The 22,239-nt window shown below is 41.6% G+C and overlaps 2 protein-coding genes across 2 annotated transcripts in view; both read right to left on the bottom strand.

Annotated features, from left to right (window-relative positions):
• Positions 1 to 5,273: 5,273 nt before the first annotated feature.
• LOC125287514 (opsin-VA-like) lies at positions 5,274 to 8,677 on the bottom strand. Its single transcript, XM_048233390.1, has 2 exons — positions 8,588 to 8,677; positions 5,274 to 5,713 (listed from the first exon to the last, which is right to left on the bottom strand). Exon 2 carries the CDS (start codon positions 5,690 to 5,692, stop codon positions 5,429 to 5,431), a length of 264 nt encoding a protein of 87 aa, XP_048089347.1. The 5' UTR covers positions 5,693 to 5,713; positions 8,588 to 8,677; the 3' UTR covers positions 5,274 to 5,428.
• Positions 6,853 to 22,239, bottom strand: part of LOC125287929 (vertebrate ancient opsin-like) — a 30,135-nt gene continuing 14,748 nt past the window's right edge. Inside the window, 1 exon segment of the mRNA XM_048234014.1 lies at positions 6,853 to 6,912. Coding sequence (XP_048089971.1) covers positions 6,853 to 6,912 — 60 coding nt within the window.

Genomic DNA, 22,239 nt, shown 5'->3' with positions numbered 1-22,239 from the left:
TGAACGATCGAGAAGAAGCGCATTGTGTAGGCTAGCCGTTTTGATGACTGGACTTGGACTGGGGGTTGTTCTCAGTAGTCATGGCAATCATTCTTAAATCAAGATATGCGAATATCTGATCTCATCCGAATTTCCATCGTGTTCTCCCTATCACAAATGTTGACTTGAAACAGAGCATAGGCCTATTGACATCAGGTGGCAACAAGGCACGCTGATCAAATCCTTTCAAGACGAAAAAAAAAGATGGCCTTAATAGTCATGAGCTGATAAGAAAGATGAAGAAGGGAAACAGCGCCATCTGCTGTCTAATAATAAAAACCTGGTAAAAGTTGTGGTCCATATGTGCGCCATCAAGTATTCTACCAGAGACAGAATACAGCAGAGGGCAGCAACATCATTGGGTCAAAATACCGGCCCTCTGTTCTTATCCGCTAATGTAGAGCAATATTGCCTTAGCTTCTGTTTGGAGAAGCCCCTGGCTGCAGCTCTTACTTGTCTGTTTGGGTGGAGCATCTCTTGAACATTTGCTGGTATGGATTATTTGTCTGGTTTTGCCAGGGATAATTAAGCTAAGGCTATCTCTAAGCAGGGATCCATGAGTAAACGAACAGGAATATTTACTTAGGCTACTGGTTGAAATGAGTCATCTGAAGCAATTCTGAAATAAAGAGTATAATAAGAGAATACAATTCTGAATAAGAGAGATATTGGCGGGTGTTAATCCCCCGAATTTTTTTAAAATTCTGGTTGCTAAACACACCATTTTAATATGGAACAGTGTGCCTTCCACGGCACACCTCCCCCTCCCCCCAACATTCTAAATCAATTTTATGCACCATATTGCTATGTAGCATAGTAATGTTATACACCATTTGAAAGCTTGGACTTTTGGGAATACATGACAACCTTTTTTCATTTACAATTTGTATGGTGCTTTACATCGTCAGATTAATCAAACTATGTCTCATGATTAAAAAATGCCCTCCTCCCTTTTGGTGCTTCCCTACTTTCTAGCTGCAGTGCAATAAGTAGATGCCACATATTGGGTCTTGACATATTCACAGGAATCCCTAGAAATGGAATATTCATGTTGTTTTATCCAATATTAGTTGTGCAGGTGTATAGTCCATCTTATACACACCCATTGAAGCAACAAAGAAAATGCAAAAAAAGAGACTTTTGTGTAATTATTCCATATTTTGTGTAGTCATTCTATATCAGAACCCCTGACATACAATCCAAATAGTCTACAAGAAACCTCAGAGTGTTACCTTTCATTTGAGAACAGGATTATGCTTCTACACCAAGAGGTTGCCACACAGTAAGCCTTTTATTGTCAGTATGTATGTATTTTGGGAACCCAAAAGTCCTATGGGGAGTTTCCATAGGGCATTTTATAAAACGCATGAGCATACCTTGGCAGATAATGGTCCAAAGCACGCATTTTTTATTCTATATTGATCTACTTTTGCACACAGCTTCACAAGACCTGGTGCTAGGGCTCAGTTGTGTTTCTAAGTCATCTCAAGTGACCTAGAGGGCTGAAATGTGGTCAGTTCAGAGGTACTTGTACTTGCAGAAATATAAAACAGTATTCTAGCCTCTGTGCCAGTACTCCCCACAGCTATTCTGATTGTTCCCTACAAAACTACAGCTTTCTAAAGAGACCAAGCATTTGATGGTAGGCCAAACTAGGTGGGAACAGTGGCCTCTGAAGTAGGCACAGTGCAATTTTGAGGGGGGAAAGTCTAAAAAAGCCCATCCCAAATGAAGTTTTAATGCAGTTTGGGTGGGACAGAACAAGCAGTGACCCTCTTCTGTGTGGCTCATGTGACATGTAGGCCTACGTTATCTAGGCCTACCTGCTCTGCTCTTGGGCAGGCGTGGCCCACTGGTTAGCACTCTGGACTTGTAACCGGAGGGTCGCCGGTTCGAGCCCCGAACAGTGGGTCGCGGCTGAAGTGCCCTTGAGCAAGGCACCTAACCTCACTGCTCCCCGAGTGCCGCCGTTGTAGCAGGCAGCTCACTGCGCCAGGATTAGTCTGTGCTTCACCTCACTGTGTGCTGTTTGTGTTTCACTAATTCACTGATTGGGTTAAATGCAGAGACCAAATTTCCCTCACGGGATCAAAAAAGTATATATACTTCTACTTATTAGCGGTCTATTATAATAAAGACTGTTTTTCATCTAGGTTCGACTTCATGCTTATTCAGTAGACTATTAAGTGCTCTCCCCAATCCCAGACTTTCACATTGCATGTTTGTAATGGATGCAAAACAACCTAGGCTATAATGCGGAATGTCTATGGATGGACGAATGAGTGGTTTCATTCGTCTCGACCAAGCAATAAACCCCATGTATTCTAAATAAATGCACACATATCTGTTTTAGCTATAGGCTACTATATTATATGCAAGTGAGACATGGAAAAGCAGCTTTAGAAATATGTTAATATATTTGGGGCTATCAGGTAGGGGGTCGAGGTTTGCCATTTTAACCTATGAAGACTGACGGCCTGTGGGTCATTTAGGCTACCCACGTAAAAACAGATTGAACATTTTGTATATATATACAGTATATACAATACATACACATGCTAAAGTTTACTAAAAAGAGGAATAAAAAAATCTTCTTTTGGAAATTGATTTTAATGCCTTGATTTATATTACTTTGTCTACATTACTCTCTTATATGTCCATATTTATTTTATGCTGGCCTCTAGAGTTTTTATTATTAATTCACATCGACCATACCCAACAAGGGAGAATGAGGGACATGTTCTCGTGTTCTAGACCAATGTCAAGCACTAACGAGACAGCTGCTGCCCTGGTGGTATCCATGTTCTTCCAAAAAAGACTACAAACCCCAGCGTTCACTCTAGCAACTCATTCGTACATGTCGTATGGGTGTACGAGGATTTGCCATCCAAAAGGAAAGGCCCATTAATTCCCGACGGCGAACAAGACCCCGACATGCCAGCGGAGGCGTCTTGCTTTGTCCTGAAGGGATTTACTGTATTTTCCCGAAAATGACCGCGCTCTATACATACACGGCTATGCCAACACGAAAAAATAAACTCCACATGATGACTCTACATTTATTTGTTACCGTTTCATCATGGCTTTTGCTGAGAAACAAATAGTTCCCAACACAAACTGAACTTGAATCAAACATTCTTTAGAACTTAGCTGACCAACCGTTTGCTTTCACTTTTGAATGAAGTTCCATTGCAAAAATTGACCGGACTACTTGGGGAGTGATATGAAAGACATGAATAAGAAGCACAAAACCCATTTTCCTTGACAGCAGTCTGTTATACTTAGCGTCAGTTATGGAGAAATATCAGACCACCTACAACTACTTCACAGAATCCTCCTTTGCCCAAGTAAGGACAGTAGTACTACAAGGAACAACAGTGCTCACTCGAAGAGTGCTCTGTTAAAGGGACACCAGGCAACGTTTTCGCGTTAATTACTCATCTTCGTAAGTCGGTATATGGTTAAATGACTCATTACAGGGCGAATGAAGACTCTCGCCCACCCTACTGCCTGTAGGAAGAATATCCAGCTTACAAGTTCAGTGTATCGTGACCCGCCGACCCGAAGCAGGATCAGTTTACATCCTGCATACAGCACAGAGGCAGGGTAGCGTAAAACGCTAGTGATTGTTGCAAGCGTGTGTATAATGGCAGAGCCAGCGAAGAAGCAGCGAAAACCCTGACGGAAGATGCAAAGAAAAGGAAAAGAGCTTCAGACCGAGAGAGGGGGAGTTTCGTGAGAAAAATCATCAAGCTTGCCTGGTGTTCCTTTAACTGAGTAATGAGGATCTTACCACAAACTGCACTCAGACATGTTACAAAATTGCCTTTAACAATCACAAAGCAGTACAAAATAGCATACAGGATGACGTGACACACATACACATAACCCATAATTAATAATCTGATAATATTCAGAAACAATTAAAGGAGAATTCCGGTGTGATATTGACCTAAAGTGTATTGAAACATGATACCGAGTGTGAACGTATGTCTCATAGCCCATCTCGACTTGTCCCCTGCACTCCAAAATCTGGCTAGTTAGCCGATGCTACCAACAGCTTTTTCAGTAGTGGTGCTTGACATGCAGGCTAGCCATGCAAATAAATCACTGTTTTACACCCATTTCACGAGGCTCAATGTATCTCCACACTTCATTTGGAAGACTTCCGAGGGCCCTGACATTTAAAACGAGACATTGAGAGAAACTGAAGAAACTGGAATCCATGCATTTCCACTGAATTATTTTTGGAATCTGATCCCTTATCATACCTGTTCATTCTTACTCGTTTGCTTTCGATTTATCGTTGACTAAATTCAAGATGGCTGCAAACGCTAAAACTTTGGAAGATACTGTCTGTATAAATCGTCTTGTAAGTAAACTACCAGTGCTTTTCAAAGTTCTCAATGTCTCGTTTTAAATGTCAGGGCCCTCGGAAGTCTACCAATGAAGTGTGGAGATACATTGAGCCTCGTAAATGGGTGTAAAACAGTGATTTATTTGCATGGCTAGCCCGATGCGAAGCACCACTATTGAAAAAGCTGTTGGTAGCATCGGCTAACTAAGCGCCAGATTTTGGAGTGCAGGGGACAAGCTGAGATGGGCTATGAGACATACGTTCACACTCGGTATCATGTTTCAATACACTTTAGGTCAATATCACACCGGAATTCTCCTTTAACATTTTAGCTGAAAGACTTTACCAGATTCAAAAATCTGTAACTCAGTGATAATGTTCCTAGTTAAACACCCAGTGAACCATAGAGACAGAGAAAGACATTCGTATAGGACATTCACATATGCTCACATGCACACATGTTGCCACTGGTGGTCTGCAAGCTATCCCAAGTGGTCCGCGATCAGACGAGGTCAAATATAATATAAATTAGTTGTTTGCAATATTGAACCAACTTGTATGTAAATCCAAACAGTTCTGCAACACTGCCTATGTAAGCTACACCAGTTTAACCCATTTACTCCTAAAATGCCTACTAAAAACACCTATAGAATCCTATGGCATTCTAGACTAAATAACCTTATTTCCTGAGGGTTTTCTGAAAAAATACTAAAAATTGTCAACGTCTACCAAAATTTAATATCTAAGCCTCTGTAGCACCTAGAAACATGAAATAAAAAGCATGGTGCGCTACGCAGCAACCAGCAGGAGATTCAATGTTGCGCTATGCAGCAACAGGCGGGAGATAGAATGTTGCGTCATGCAGCATCAGGCGCGAATAGGTTAAATCATATGAATCCTATGACACAATAAACAAGGTACAAAGACAATAAGTAGTTCATTAAGTAGGCCTATTGTGTAATATACTGTTGAAATAGATCTACTGTTTGAAGCAGCGGTCATTAATCTATCGTCTCCCCTCCCTGCCGCAGTTCAGAGAGGGCACACTTTGTTCTCATTGACGGGGAGCTTGTTGGTTCTGCCGTTGTTCTGTCCGTGCTTCTCCTCGCCCCTGGCCATGGCCTCCTCTTCGTCCTCCTCCTCCTCCTCCGTGCGCTCCATGTTGCAGACGGAGGAGAGTGGCACGCGGGCGGCGATGGTTGACATCTCGCCCATGTGGCTGTCGGCCGTGGTACCGCGGTCTGACGTCTGGTTGATGTGGGTCGAGTCCAGGCTGGCCGTGCCACCCTTGAACATGTGAATGAGGCACTTCCTAAACTGTAAGACAATGGGATAGAATTGATATAAGTGTGGCAAAGAAAGACAAGATAAACTGTTTGCCAGAAAAAAGTATAAGTTGCTTGGTATAGGTGGGGTGGGGGGTTTAGCTAGACGCATAGAGCAAGGGAGAAAAACATCCACAGCATGCCAACATGTCTTGCCCTTGGACTTCTTAGAGAAACTCTACAGGCAAACCGATAACACTCCTATTCTCTTTACAACCCCACACTGAATCTACTATGCAAACACAGATCCTCTTAGTCCAGAGGCCCTGCCAATGAATATTGCTCCAATGTGTCATCCAAGTAAAGGGTGGGGGGTGGGGGTTATGTGCTACTCAGATCAATAATTCCCTTATTCTAGCACCCACAACGTGAATTCATTATCTTCAACAAGACTGAATTCAGGTGCAGGGCAGCATATGCAAAAACGCTACATTACAAATCAGAAGGAAAGGTCATTGCACCATATGTATTTTGCACAGACAAAAAAAAAAAGGGCAGTTCTGACCCTAATTAAACAGGAAAAGGTCAGGCTGAATTTTACACAATTCGTGGCATTTGTATATTTATTTCCTCAAGGTCCGAGCCGAGCCTGGATGGGAATGAGGCACCCTGGGTAATTACCAGCGGAAGGTCTTCCACCGCTGCCTTCGTGAGGCAAAAAAAGCAAAGGTTGATGAATAATAAAAGGCTTTTCTTAACGCACACACACACACTTCCACTCCAGCACAGAACAGAATTTGTCACACAATAGCTTCTCCTTTTAAGAATGCTCTATCCATATTGGCTGTTGGTACAGTTTTTTCTCAAACACTGGAAATTGAGTGCCTCTCCGATCATTATCACTTGTAACACCACCTTTTTTCTGGAAGAAAGTACACTGTCTCTCTCTCATCTGGTCTGAACACAGTGGCGTCTAAACATTACCCCAACTTAAGGCTATCCTCCTCTCAGCAAACGTTCACCATGCTATAATTACTTCCCCGCCCTCTCCACAGTGGTCACCCCTATGTCCAGCCTCCTCCATGTTCCCCCTCCCTGATACCATCATTATAGTATCAACCTCCTGCCATTCAAACCCCTCGGGCTGTCGTTCTGATCGGTGTGTTGTCACGCTGTCATCCTCCCCTTCGATTATCTCACCGCTTTAAGTTCTGAGAATCCGCTGACCCTGTGACCCTGGTGGCGGTGGCTCTAGAGAGGAGAGGGAGGGAGGGGGGCTGAACAGCTGGGTCAGAAATGGGTCAGTCTGGGAGACGTGAGCAGCTCCAGGGGGCCGACAGCGAGGCACAATCCCACCTGAGACCACGGCCCTTCGGGTGCTCAGAAGCGCTAGCACCACTCCCCCCCATCCCTCCACCCCCCCTCCTCCTCCGTGGAGCTAGCGAGCTCCTTGTGACGATTGAGGACTTCTAACATCTGTGGAAGTGGCTGGCAACGCAGTCAAGTTTAGTGACGTGAGTCTTCTGCATATGGCTACAGAAAAGTCTGTAAAAATTTGTGCTATAAGCAGGGTAGGAATTTCACGGCGGCCGCAACGGCCATGGCCGTCGTAGCCCCTTGCGTTGGCCGTGATGCCCCTTTGAAAATCAGAGGTTTAAAAGCCACGGTGGCCTTGGTGCCCCCTTCTTTCAATATTCTGCTTTGTGTCCTACTAATAGCGATTTTTTTTTAGCCTGTGGCCTGTCAAAATAATCTTTCAAAGCATTCACAGCGCAAATTAATTTAGTCTTTTAAGCAGTGGAGAAAGTGACAGCGCAAGAAAGAAAGTGGGTCCAAATTCACCCAATCTTCTCAGTTGAACTACTCGCGAAGTAGGCTACTCATCATCACACAGACATCACAAGTATCACATGAAAGAGCTTTTTCTCAGCTTTTAAACGATGTTAGCCGATAATTGTTGTGTTGAACGGTTCGCGAGAAAAGTAATATAATTCAATTTAATCATACATTCTACTGAAGGTTTTGCCTCCATGATCTCCCTATCCATTCATCTCGGTGGAATACTTCACAAACCCTTCTTTTAACACATACCATATATCATAATAAACAGCCGACCTTACCGAACACAAAGGTATAAAGCAGCCCTGTACAGTTAGCCGTTCCAGAGTAATCCAGTTTTGAATTTGCAGTAAATTTCGACATGCATGGATGTCTCCAAATTTGGGCTTTAAGTTTTACACTGTATTTAAATTGTTCCACATGATTTCATAACGGGCCAAATACAAAATAAATGTTACAAATATCGCCTAGATATTGGTAAATCAGAGAACAGCTGACTAAGAGTTTGTGAAAGTAGCCTTAATGGTCACAAAATGCTAAGCATGCACCTAGGCTATTTGAGTTTCTTAAAGCTGAGCTGTGCTTAAATTGTTCAATACATGATTTCATAGCAGGCCAAATATAAAATAAATGTTATATATAGCCTAGATATCTGTAATTATTAGATGATCAGATGATTTACAGTTCTATGTAGTATGTCATGTTTCATGTTTTTGTAATGTTTCATACAGTGATGCAGGTGTACTGCAGTGAATAATACAACTTTGATCATTTTTATATGCTACTACTGTATAGTTAACTTTGGCCTTGGTGCCCTGACATGTGGCCTTTGTGCCCCCCACCAAATATGCCCAACTGAAGGCCAAGTGGCCTTGCCCCCAGAATGGTGAAATTCCAAGCCTGGCTATAAGCCTTCCACTCAAAATCCCTCAGTGACAGATAACGTATTCTTGTACATTTGTGTAACAGAAATTGAGGTTTCTTTTATATATAAATTCTTGTGAATGATTATGGGTGTCTTCCATTATGCTATGTGTCCTAGAGGTCCTGCAGAAGTACAACATCTAAATAGATAAACATTACTGACCAGTATAGTGTTGATGAGTATTGATTAGGATAGCTTTTCACTTTGTGGCAGTGGACGATTCCTTCCAGCTCACCAGAAACCCTTTCTTTGCTAATGCATCTAAAGCCTGGGACACACCAACCCGACTGTCGGACGTTGTCGAGCGAGGGCGGTGGCTCGAGTCTGAGTGAATGTTCGGATAAAAGACATTCAATGTGTTGTGCTTAAAACAATTCCATTCCATTCATTCATTCATTTCATGAACATAGATAGCACTTGTGCTTAAGGCACTTATAGGTAAACCTGAAAAATACATTCTTTGGTCATTATTCCATTCATTCATTCCAAATGTAAACAGGGGTAGCTTAAGCAGTTAAGTGAAATAACATTCTTGACTAGTGTCATTACCAATCAATTATATAGTGCTCAAGAAACATGTAAGTGAACTCATTTGTTTTGTTAAGGCAAGGCATAAAAGGTAACATTTTACTTTTTTTTGTTTTGGGTTTAGGCAGCAATTAGTGCAGTCAAAATGATTTCATAGTGTTTGAGGTAACAGCTAAGTAACAGGTATAAAATAATTCTTTATAGTAAACTAATTTACTTTAGGCTTCAACAGGGAAATAACAGGTAACTCATTTTGGAACAACAGTTGAATTACAGTGAGTTTTTTTTTTTTAGGGCAGCGATCCACCTACACCCTTTACAGTACAAGACAAGGACTTGTCTTGGCCTGGAGATGCGGCCAAACCTTGTTGTGTAGCTGGGCTGTTGTTGGTTTGCTAGTCGCGGGTGGTCCGCAGGTTCAGGGTGCGGGGGCTGTGTGTTGCTAGTGTGTGTGTCTGCATGTCTGCATGTGTCTTTTGCCTTGTCCAAGAAGCTTTGACTGTCTGGACAGTCTTTTCAGCGAGGCAGTTGCTTTGTGGGTAATGCGGACTTGTGGTGGTGTGGGTTAAGTCCCACACGTCTGCAAAGCAGCGGAACTCCTCAGAGCTGTAGCATGCTCTACTGTTGCTTCGATCTGTTTGCCCATCCCGGGCCAGAACAGGAGGTCTCGTGCTCTATGCTTACTCTTCTCCACACCCATGTCTTGTGTGTATGCGCTGGCTGAATCATGTCTCCTCTGAGACTCTGAGGGACTGTGATTTTCTCACCATTGAATAGTATTCCTTTGATCTCGGAAATCTCGTCTCAGTGATTCCAGTATTCCTGGATGCTGGGCGGGCATTTCCTCCTTTCATCAGGCCATCCATTCTGTGTGGCTTCTCTATCCAGTGAGCTGTACATCCTGTACCGTCACGTCTATGATCTCCAGTAGCTTTCTGCCCTTCCCAGACTCTACAATCACTCTCCGGCCATGCATATACTCATGGAAACGCTTGCAGCCGAATAAAACTGCTTACACCATTGAATAGTATTCCTTCGATCTCGGAAATCTCGTCTCAGTGATTCCAGTATTCCTGGATGCTGGGCGGGCATTTCCTCCTTTCATCAGGCCATCCATTCTGTGTGGCTTCTCTGTCCAGTGAGCTGTACATCCTGTACCGTCACGTCCAGTGGTGGAGGAAGTACTGAACCTCAGTACTTAAGTAAAAGTACAAATACACAGAGAAATATTTACTTTAGTAAAAGTAAAAGTACCACAATGACTTAAGTAAAAGTAAAAAGTACCCTTTTAAATGTACTTTAAGTATTAAAAGTAAAAAAGTATTTGCATAATGATTTATTCTCTTAATATCTATATTCTAAAAGGAAAAATCATTATGGGCTGTGGCATTTTAATTAAGCTAGTTTTAGGTTATACTCGACTAGATAGTTTTAAGTTAATGCAATTGTGCTTACCATCTGTGGCCCAGTTTACATTCTGACCTACAATTCTAGAGACTGTAATTCTGGTTATCTACTAGGGTGATCTGCTGAGTAATATCATTCAAAAACACGAGAGCCTGAAGTTTAACGGGTAGACAAGGGAAACGTCGGGTGGATCGTAATGCCAATTATGCTGATTGAACAGAAAAGTTGCTGAGAAAGGTGTCTTTATGATTAAGTTCAGTTTCACTTGGCGCAGACGCATAGACATTGAATGAGCCACGCTACTCCCCCAATTGTAGGCTATGCATCTTTATTTAATCACACACAATTAAGGAATATTTCCTAATCTGGAAAATTTTACGCTTTTTCCGCCACCGGTTCATTAATAGTCTACCATTCATTTGTGCCGCAAATGATCAGACGCGGTGACAGAAGCATGGGCATAGCCTGTAACCGGCTGATCCGCGGATAGCAATCTCATCGGAGAGGAGGCCCTAACGCTGCAGATAACAGACAGAGAAAGGCACAGAACACAGTTGCATGTACAGTGTAGCCATGGGTCTGGTGAATATAGCCTACCGAATGCAGATGGCTACAAGCTCACGCTTTGCCTGGTCTAGACTAGAAGCTTATGTTTCTAAGAATGCACGTAGCTCCAGAATCTTTGGTAGCAACCCCGGTAAAAACAAACGGTTTGTTTGTCAGAGAAAAAAAAAACTGATCATAAACTGTATCGTAAAAGGAACGATGGTGTTGTAGAAATGTAGCGGAGTAAAAGTACAGATACTTGCTGTAAAATGTAACGAAGTAAAAGTCAAAAGTATGCACTATAAATTTTACTTAAGTAAAGTACAAATACGTGGAAAATTTACTTAAGTACAGTACAGTAACAAAGTATTTGTACTTCGTTACATTCCACCACTGGTCACGTCTATGATCTCCAGTAGCCCAGACTCTACAATCACTCTCCGGCCATGCATATACTCATGGAAACGCTTGCAGCCGAATAAAACTGCTTACAGTTCCTTTCCTATTTGTGCGTAGTTCACTTCAGTGCTGTTGAGTGACTTGGTAGCATAGGCAATGGGCTTTTCATTCTGGAGCATGACTGCACCGAGGCCACATTTTTAAGCGTCTTCTTGGAGTCTCAGTTCTTTCTGAGGGTCAAAATATGCGAGCACAGGGTGATGTGTTATCAATTCTTTAATCTGTATGAATGCTTTGTCGTGGTTTTTGTCCCATAGGAACTCACTGTCCTGCTTTAGTAGTCGGCGTAGTGGTGCATTTACCTCGAGACCGTGATGTCAACGGCTTTGTCTAGCATTAGATCTGCGCCATGGCTCCATGGCTAAGCAACTTTTCCCACACTCGCGGTGAGTTTGTAGCTTAAAATAACGCGGTCTCAACCCCGTCACTGGCCAAATAGTTTATTATCCTTTTGTGTGAGATATTCGGTGTACTTATCATAATATGTTTTCAGTATCTTTGCCTCTTCATCTGCTAGGATGGTTTCCATCAGGATCGGGTGATGTGAGTTTGTTTGATCAATTGAAATCTAAGGAAAGTTTCATTAAAAGCAGCAGCACAGAGAATGTAATGGGATGAAATGGTATTCAGAAAGAGAGAGTGAGTTAATGAAAGAGTTTATGATATAATAAAGAAATGAAAACAGGACACTATAAATTCATATGAAGCACAGAATGTAATGGGATGAAATGGTATTCAGAAAGAGAGAGTGAGTTAATGAAAGAGAGTTACACTCAGTGAATTAAATAAATGAAGGTTACACTTAGTGAATTAAATAAATGTAGGCCACACCCACAAGTACACCAATTACTTTCAGCAATATAGAAATATGGAAAGAATATTCAGTGAGAAAGCATGAATGGCATTTTGAAAACAAGATCGTAGCATATAAAATCATGATGTGAGTGTCAACAAAAGCCTTTAGACAGGAGCAACCCACAGCTGTGTGAAGAATAGCTGCTGCATATTAACATTTATCAAATCCGTTGCATTTCAGACACTCGTATCACATCTTGCATATAAATAAGCAGGCTTATGTAACAGACATCAAATACAGGTTTATCAAAAATGTCAATATGCACCATTCTCAATCATGAATCAATGTCAGGGGCAAGAGATTATGAATATTCGCTTCAAAGCATCATACTGCCACAAATGTCGCTTTATGTCCCAAAACAGCAACAAGTCATAATGGTAGGCTACAGGAAGTGGGGGGAGGGTATGGGATGACCAGAGCCGTCTTCGCTGTGCTATTCAGAAAGCATCTTCTATTGTCTTTCCAGGCGCACACACCCGACAAACACGGGACGTCCCCCGGACCTTATGCCGACATTCACGACGTCCCCGATTGGTCCCGGCCGTCATGTTCTCTAGCGGACGTTCCGGTGACCTTATTGACGTCCGGAGCAAGTTACCGTTTGGTTGGAGTGACGTCCGGTGCAGGACTTTCTGGGGACGTCACCGTCAGTTCCCCGGATGACATTTGCATTTGGTCTCGTTTGTTTATTCACACATGGCAGCGGGAGTTGAGAGCGCTCTGGCTACCGCCTGCAGGGCGGAGACATCACATCCATGCACGACTTCCGTTACGTCTGGGGATGACTAAAGTATCTATCTATCTAGTCTCTAGCAGTAGCTGCATTAGCCACCGTAGTCTAAGGCAACATATCAACATTTTATGCGTCTATGAGCAAAGTAGAACCATATGTCTACTTTTCCTGCACAACTTCATAAACTAAGGAAAAGGGTTGTGAACATTAAACTTATGTGCTACATAATTCAGCATGTCAGACATGCTGAATTATGTAGCAAACTAATATAATGGTTACAAACTAGGGAAGGGATTTTTTATCAAAATGTTAGCTGATGTGATGCTTGGTGTAATGTTAGCAAAGTCGCTTGTTCTTAGCCTTCAAGCTTAGCCTACAATGCTGTCATTACGTGATGCATGTAACATGCTCTAAATAGGCAGTGCTTTATTTAAGGTAGTTATGTACTTATTATCTGTTTTATTTTCAGAAACACACACACGGCCGAAAAGGGACTGAACCGGCTTTTGGAGCTGAATACGATGCAATAAAACTAAATGTTAAAAACAGACCACGTAGCATTTGTTTAGGGTTGTCTAGCAACAGAAGTGACTACTTAATTTGTAAAGCAAAACAGCTCTACATTGCAGAAGAATTAAGGATACTGCTTCTTCATGACTTGTTTAAATATCTTTGTAATTTATTTGACGCATGCTCGCGTTTAAAAGTGTCACGCATAGGCCTAGCTGTCCCCGATGTTACAGCAGCTCCTTGTGGAAACAGCAAAGAGTGCACATATCCGATGAGATTTCTAACGAGGAGCAGAAGCTCTCTGCCTCACCAGAGCCTTACTGTTTATTAATAAAACAATGATATAGAATAGAAACATCTGGAATCTATTTATTTCATCTTAAAGTTGGCTACAAAGAGCATTTAAAGCCTAGAGAAAATGATAGCCTTCATTTTTCTTTATCTGCAATGTTCCAGGAAGATAGGCTTACTTTATAGGCTGTCCCTGTTTGATCACAGGTCCAAGAAAACGAGTGGATATAACGTCAATGCATTCTAGTTATGTTTCATGTACTTTAATTCATGTTGAGTTTTGCTTCCCAGCATGCATTGCGATTCATTTAAGTATTTTTGGCTATTATTAGTTTTTAATCTTTTGAAACAATATGGTTTGAACAATTTATCTTAGGCTAGCCTAGGCCTACTCTGATGATGTTTTGAACAATATGCTACGGGATATGCCCATTAAAACATCGTATTAGTTTATTAAGAAAATGACACCGTAGATGTGAAAGCAGCACAGGCCGGTATAAATGTCCATGTCTACTCATCATTAATGTAATGCATTCGGAGGACGTGATTTCATACATGCGTGAAAATATGAGGTGAGTGAAGTTGATTGTGCAGTTGTAGAACAAGTCATTAATGCGTGTTCATGTTCCGTCTACCTCTCTCCTAGCAACGCTGAGACTTACAAGTCTCGTGGACGTCTTTTAGACCTCACGAACAGAGGTCCGCGGGACGTAAAGGGAACCCTACAAAATGTCGAGGAGGTGACGTTCGCCAGGGGAACCTTTAGGGGACGTCGCCAGGACTTTATTTTGTTTACTGGGCAGCTCATTACCATATAGCCTATTGAGTGCCTTAACAGATAGGCTCTGCTCTTGGGTTTGGCCTCACAGCGAACTCAACCCTCTTGTTGCTTGCAGTTTGTTAAATAAAGCGATGCAGATTACATTATTTATTTCTGATTAATTGCGTCTTTTGATGTCTTTTGCAACATCTGCTTGTTAGGCTGGGCTACTGTCAATGTCCTGTACAGGTAAATGTTCAACAATTGCTGGTGTAGGCCTACAGGCTATAATCAATTAGGGACAGTTCGTTATTTATTTAAGGGGCTACCGGAGGAGTTTTGGAAGCGTTAGTCAAAAAAGACGTGACCCTCCCTCGCCAGCAAGAAATTTTTCTATGACTCTCCAAAGTGATTGAGAAAAAACGCATGACCCTCCCCAGTCCCAACAATTTATTGATGCCTTCTGTAGGCTACTGGGTCAATTTGGGAGCTTGCATGCTACGACACCTTCCTTGAAATGCCTTGAAAAGCCTGTCGTTTGCACAATTTCACAAATAATCACCGGGACCGAAACAAACCTGTCAACTTTTCCCGGGTTTATCGCGTATTTTAACTTTTTCCTCGCTGTCTTAGGAGGATCAGGGCCGTCGCAAAGGGGTGCGAGGCCCTGTGCGAACTTGACAGATGGTGCGAGGCCCTGTGCGAACTTGACAGATGCATGAACTTACGTGCATGAAATCATGCGATAGCTTACTTTACACATAGCCAAGGCTACCGTCGGTGCATTTTAGTAGCCTAGTCAAATAAGCTACACCAGCTTGTCTTTAAGAGGGGAAATTGTATAGCCTATAACATTAGCTGAGTCACATATTTGGCCATATGGTGTTTATCATAGGCTACATCACGAAACCAAATAGTGTAACTAAGGCGAACACTTTAACAGGGGAAAATAATTGGGCATGAATCATTGTGCTGAACGGTATTTGTCAATGAGCAGAAACACACACGACATTCAAACTGTTGATAAGATGTGCACTATGGAAACTGTTCTGTAGGCTAACATTGGACAAATAAATGACACTGACTCGCCATATCCTGACTGTGAAAAAAACATCGTCTTGCTTTGCCGCAAACTCAGCAATGAAATCATAGGCCAGTTTGCAGGTAGCATAACGTCTTTTTCAATTCAGAAGCTTTGTTCAATCTTTTTTAAAGTTTTAAGTGCAGTAGGCCCCTATCTGCCCCCTTTGGAATTATATCTCGAGCCTATTATAAGGTCCAGTGCGTTATGTCCTGGGATTCGGACGTGCTCAAAAAGAAAAGAAAAAACACTTTTTTTATAGATGGTAATGAGGAGCAATATGAATCTGAACTCCGTGTCATTCAGACTCAACCCTCTTGTTGCTTTGATATCTTTTTCGTTTGTCGTTTGAATGTCGGCAAGCAGGCATGTTGCGGTTGCAATTTAAGTGAAATTTCTACAGTAGGCCTACAACATGCAACATGCTTGTAAGGCTGGGCTACTGTCTTGTACAGGTAAATGTTCAACAATTGCTGGTGTGCAGGCTATAATCAATTGGCTAAATCATTTGTCCAGCTGTTAAAAAAAAAAATCGTGCTACATTCAAACGCAAAAGGTGCTTTGATATCTTTTTCGTTTGAACGTCGGCAAGCAGGCATGCTGCAGTTGCAATGAATGAGGATAATTGGTTTTATCTGCGGATTTATTTTTTGCATTATTTTGAATATGACTCGCTCCAGTCTCAACAGCACGTCTACTTTTTCCACACGCATCTAAGTTCTAACACACATCCCCTCTCGCTTTCTCTCTTTCCATCCCTGCGCACGGGACTTTCTTAAAGGAGCTGCACCACAATTGCATCTACATTTTCATATTAGAATGTTATCTTATCGTTAGACTATCAAATCTATAAGTAACCGTGACAAATAGGGTATAAGATATATAAACTCACGCTATTGTATTATCATATATGTTTGGTAATGGCTCACTGCATCATGGAAGCAGTTAAGTCAAGTCGAATCAAAAATAGTAGTGGCAGAACTCCCAAGTGACACCTTGTGGTTGGTTGTGTCAACTGCAGTTTGTGCCATTTCTGCTGAGAAAATGGGGTGCGTGATTCATGAAGGAACCCGTCCAAACTTAACTGGGACCCACTGTAGACTACTAACAGGAGCTAAGTGAGTTAGCTAACACGTTCGCTACGTGATGGTTTTCTAATGGAAAATATATGAAACCTGAAAGATAACCTGTCTATGATGCATCCTAAACACGGCTGGGACATTTCTGCTCAAAGTCTCAAAAACCATCTGATTTAACGTTCATTCCCAAACACCCATATAGGCTACTTCAATCCTCTATTTTCAAAGGTGATTCAAGTAAGGAAGAGCATATGCCTCAAAGTAAAGTAACTAGGACTGAAACTACATAAATTCGTCAAAGTGAATAATTTGTGTCAACTCGCCGCAATGTAGATTTATTAACGCACCCGTGATGATCTACATCTCCATTTAAACCAAATGTTTTAGAGCGCACGTTGAGAGATGTATCCAGGGCAGGGCTGTAGGCTACCTACACATATTTGTTGCACGTGCTACAAAAGTCATTCTTTGTGATGGATGATTTAGTACCAATGTTACACCAGTTCGATACAGTTTTGCCTATGGCTATACCGTGAGACTGAGACGCTTTTTGTTTGTTCGAAGTGCGTGTTTAGGGTGTGAGAGGGGAGTCGATGTGCTTTGATTCCAGCTTGGTAGTTGTAGTCTATGCGATTAAAAAACGTGTGTGTGAAGTATCCAAACAATGATAACGCTTTCATTATGGCTGCTTTAGCCACAGACCTTGAGCTACTGTACAGTGGGTTGGGTTCCATTTAGAAGTGTCCACTTCATTAAATTGCTTTCATTGATTTACACAGCTGCGTGAAATGTATTACTACTGATATACAAAACTATTAACTTTTAAGCCAAGAGGTGGCAGCTTAAGTCCGCTTGATACTGTAAGCCATTGGTTCCCAAAGGAGATTTTATTTGGGTCGCCAGCATAGCCTAGTGACAATTTATATTGTGTAATAGGCCTAGCATAGGGCCTACCTTATATAGCTTATATAGTTTGTTAACAGTCACGGTTTTGTCATAACTCCCTCTATGCATTTAGAATAGCTCTGAAACCGGGGGGCGAACACGTCGCAGGGGGGGCACCAGTGTGTGGATATCTCAATCGCAAAATTAAACAATTATTTCTATCGGGTGCTTACCATGGACTAGGCTGGGGGAGCTCAGAGCCTGATCTGCCGGCGATTTCTTTTTCGATTTCTTAGAAGATTGAGCTTGGTCTGGCGAAAGCCAGACTAACCATGGACCTCATAGTTGTAAAATGCAAGGGAACATGAATCAGCCTATTATTTGCACAAACAATAATGGACAGTAGCTCTTCAACTTGGCCCGTTAAAATGTGTATGAACAGTCTAGCAACGCATAGAGCATCACAGTCCCGCCCCTCCTCCGAGAGAGCTTAGTTTCCGGAAGTAAATTTCCCATTAATTTCTCCGATTGATGTTTTGGAAAAATCCGTATCTAAAGACTTTTAGAGCATGTCTTAGGCTAATCAGCTACGGCGTAACTCACAAGCATACAACATATCATTTAGAGTGAAAAAATGAAGAGAAAGTCCAAAAAAAGTCAAAGTACAAGATTGTGTACATATTTTCATTTCCGAGCGAAGGAACTACTCATCCCATAAACCACCACGCCTCACTGAAAAATATATAACCAGCACGAACCAGCGCAAAATCATTTCCAACCGGCGACAGCACGCAAACCCTTTCCTCCAAACAGTGATTTTTATATAGTTAATAGCAGTTATTTCAGGAGTAATCGTGTAAAATAATAGTGTTTTGGTATTGAATGTTATATTTACCATTGTGTATTTTATATCGTGTGCAACATTGTGCAGTGCTTCGTATCTGACTGCCATCCTGATGCATGGACCGGTGCATGGTCTGCTCTTGGACCACCATATTCAGTTTATTAACTTGCTGTGAATTATTACACAAAATGTTCATTAAATGTACAAAGAAGTATTTCTAGGTTAATTGATGATATGACTCGTACAGTATGAAGGCCTAGCTAATGTTAACTAGCATTACCAACCTCCCTGCAAAACTCACCACACAACTTCGTAGGTTTGATAGGTCTTGTCCCTCATGCTGGCCCTTACAAAACCCACAAGCTGACCCTCGACACACAACAGTCAATAATGTGACCTGATTTAAAGTGGTTTTCACCCATTTGGACACTCTTGATTTCGTCCTTGAAACAGTGAAATATTCACGGGGGGCATGGACGGGTTTGCTAACCATTTTACTGCAGTGTAGCCGGTGGTAGCATCCAGCTTGTGCTATCAGCTAGCTAGCTAGTTCAAAGGTTTAAGTACTTAATGGGGATATACAGGGCTTTTTATGCCTTGACTAAGTTGATGTTTCCTATAAACAACAATTCATGTTCATAGAAACAACAAGATCACTAAAACATAATATATTTCATAACTGTGTTGCAGCATGTAGGCTGTTAGCAGCATTATAATGACATTCTAATGTTAGCAGCATTATAATGACATTCTGAAAGGCTAATGATTAGCCTATCGGCTACCTGAAAAGTTAAGTGTTCAAACTAGCATTTAGTGTTCTATTTGATGGTGTATTGGCCCTGACTAAGTTCGTGTGATATATAAACCACAATCCTTGTTGATACAAGTACCAATGTTCGTCTAGAAAGTTTTTATTCACATTAAGATTTTCGCCATAGGCAGTAAAAGACTCCGCCATCTTTGTCAATGAGCGTGTTTACATGCACTTCAGTATCCCGGTTATTATCGGGATTTTAAAGTATCCCGGTTTTGTGTTTGCGCATGTAAACATCATATCCCGATTTCAGAAACCCAGATAAGCCCTTAACCTGGTTTTGAGTATCCCGGTTATGCTAGGCAGAGTACTCCGAAAGAAACCTGGACACTGTTCCATGTAAACACCTTATCCCGGTTTCTGACAGCAGCTAGCTATATGCGCAGGCGCGGTTTCGAACGTAACCAGGGAACTGCGGTGGTAAACAGTATAGCCTTAAGTTTACTAAACTAAGTTACAACTTTAAAAACCATGGCGGCAAAATCGTCCCACTTTTGGACCGATGAGGAGACAGTTTTCGGTAATGTCCGAATTAAACATCGTAGGGAGTTTAGACGGGAAAAAACATCGTAATGCAGACCTGTTTAGAGTCGCTAACAGACTGAGGGACGCCGGCTTTCCCCTTAGGACTGTGGAACAGGTTCGCTCGAGGTGGAAAACGCTAAAAAAACAATACTATATGGCCAAAACCCAAAATGGAACAAGTGGTTCAGACCCAGCTTCGTTCAAATTTTATAAGGTGATGAATGACATGCTCGACCATCGTCATCTGGCCACTTCAGAGGACGGTGGCGTTGACATTGGCTTCCATCAGCCTCCTCCTCCACCTCAAGACGACACATCGAATCCAGGTAAGTTAACGTTAAGGTAACAGCCCTTATTAGACATTCTCTGGTAACAGTTAGGCCTAGCAGCTAGGCTACCATTTGTTAATGTTGACACATAGTAACACTGTTATTGAACTATCACACGTAATCAATGAGCAATATAGATCATGAAAACAAACATTAGGCTATTGTCTATTTCCATCTTGATTAATGAATGCGTTGTCATTTAGGCTCTGTAAAACTGTTTGCCACCTAACGTTAGTATTCTGATACTTATGTTACAATATCTATTATAGAAGTCGATGTTGAGACTGTTGAGGTGGATGAAAGCCTACCAGCGGAGGACACAGACACAACTGTTCAGCCAACAGCTGATGGACCCCAATCAACAGCTGAGGGACCATCGACAACACAAGGTAATCAGGAGGCAGGGAACCACATCCACACGAAAAAGATCTCATTTGCCAAAGCGAGCCGGAAGAATGAAAGGTTGCATGAACTAGGTTATTACATCTTCAGAATAGACAGAATGTATACTAGAACCATAGTCCAAACATAATTATGTTTTTCATATGTTATGCACTCACACAGGTCATTGTCACAGTAGGCCTATACGCTAGCTGCCAGTCTACGTTGTCATAGCCTAGTAACGTTACAGCAAACAAAACACGATTTTCACAAGCCATAATAATGAGCACCTTTATTCACTTTCAGACAGGTGAAATTGACCAGTGAAACTTCACAGAAAAACAGAGAGAATCTTAGTCTCTTGCACATAAAGTCGCTACACTACCAAGTTAATCTATTCGTTACTACACGTTAACAATGTGCGAATTTGCCTGGAATTTGCCCATCCACACATAGCACAACAGTGCTATTTGCCCAATATAGCGTCACTATCATACAACTACTGCATAGTAGGCTACGCTAGCATACAAATGCGACGGATAACATTAATTAAAATGACGAGAAAACCAACAAAGTTAACTGACTATACATCTAGATAAAGAATGCAGGTTAACCATGAATAACAAACTTACAGCCAAGTTGTTGTAGGCGTGGGAAAACTCAGTAGACTTCATAAACGCACTCAGCCGATACACCATGCTTCGATGCAATGAGCTTAAAGGAGAATTCCGGTGTGATATTGACCTAAAGTGTATTGAAACATGATACCGAGTGTGAACGTATGTCTCATAGCCCATCTCGGCTTGTCCCCTGCACTCCAAAATCTGGCGCTAGTTAGCCGATGCTACCAACAGCTTTTTCAATAGTGGTGCTTCGGCATCGGGCTAGCCATGCAAATAAATCACTGTTTTACAAAGATTCCAAAAATAATTCAGTGGAAATGCATGGATTCCAGTTGCTGCTACTGGAAGAAACTGGAATCCATGCATTTCCACTGAATTATTTTTGGAATCTGATCCCCCTATCATACCTGTTCATTCTTACTCATTGCTTTCGACTTATCGTGACTAAATTCAAGATGGCTGCAAACGCTAAACTTCATGAAGATACTGTCTGTATAAATCGTCTTGTAAGTAAACTACCAGTGCTTTTTCTAAGTTCTCAATGTCTCGTTTTAAATGTCAGGGCCCTCGGAAGTCTACCAATGAAGTGTGGAGATACATTGAGCCTCGTAAATGGGTGTAAAACAGTGATTTATTTGCATGGCTAGCCCGATGCCAAAGCACCACTATTGAAAAAGCTGTTGGTAGCATCGGCTAACTAGCGCCAGATTTTGGAGTGCAGGGGACAAGCCGAGATGGGCTATGAGACATACGTTCACACTCGGTATCATGTTTCAATACACTTTAGGTCAATATCACACCGGAATTCTCCTTTAAATTTCTTCTTCTACTATCCACAGATATGTAAACACATTACGTGCCACGCATATCAAAATAAAAGTTTGCTGCAAACTCTGTGTCTTATTTTCCATTTTACAAGGAGTCAGAGGTGGAAAGTAACGAAATACATTTACTCACGTTACTGTATTGAGTGGTTTTTCTGTGTATTTTGTATTTTTTAAGTAGTTTATAAAATCTGTATTTTAAATTTTACTTGATTACATTTTGAGTGAAGTATTGTACTTCGCTACATCAAAAATCCCATCCGTTACTTGAGTAAAAAAAAACAGAAAGGGAGAGAAAATGACATGACATGAATCAAGACATGCAGTCTTTCTGATGAG

This window comes from Alosa alosa, chromosome 22, assembly GCF_017589495.1.
Source record: "Alosa alosa isolate M-15738 ecotype Scorff River chromosome 22, AALO_Geno_1.1, whole genome shotgun sequence".
In the NCBI taxonomy this organism is placed as follows: Eukaryota; Metazoa; Chordata; class Actinopteri; order Clupeiformes; family Clupeidae; genus Alosa; species Alosa alosa.
The sequence above is the reverse complement of the archived record's forward strand: the minus strand, read 5'-3'. Positions and strand labels throughout refer to the sequence as shown.

Excerpts from the sequence above, each read along its gene's own strand:
- LOC125287514 (XM_048233390.1), bottom strand. The coding sequence starts at position 5,692 with ATGTTCAAGGGTGGCACGGCCAGCCTGGACTCGACCCACATCAACCAG.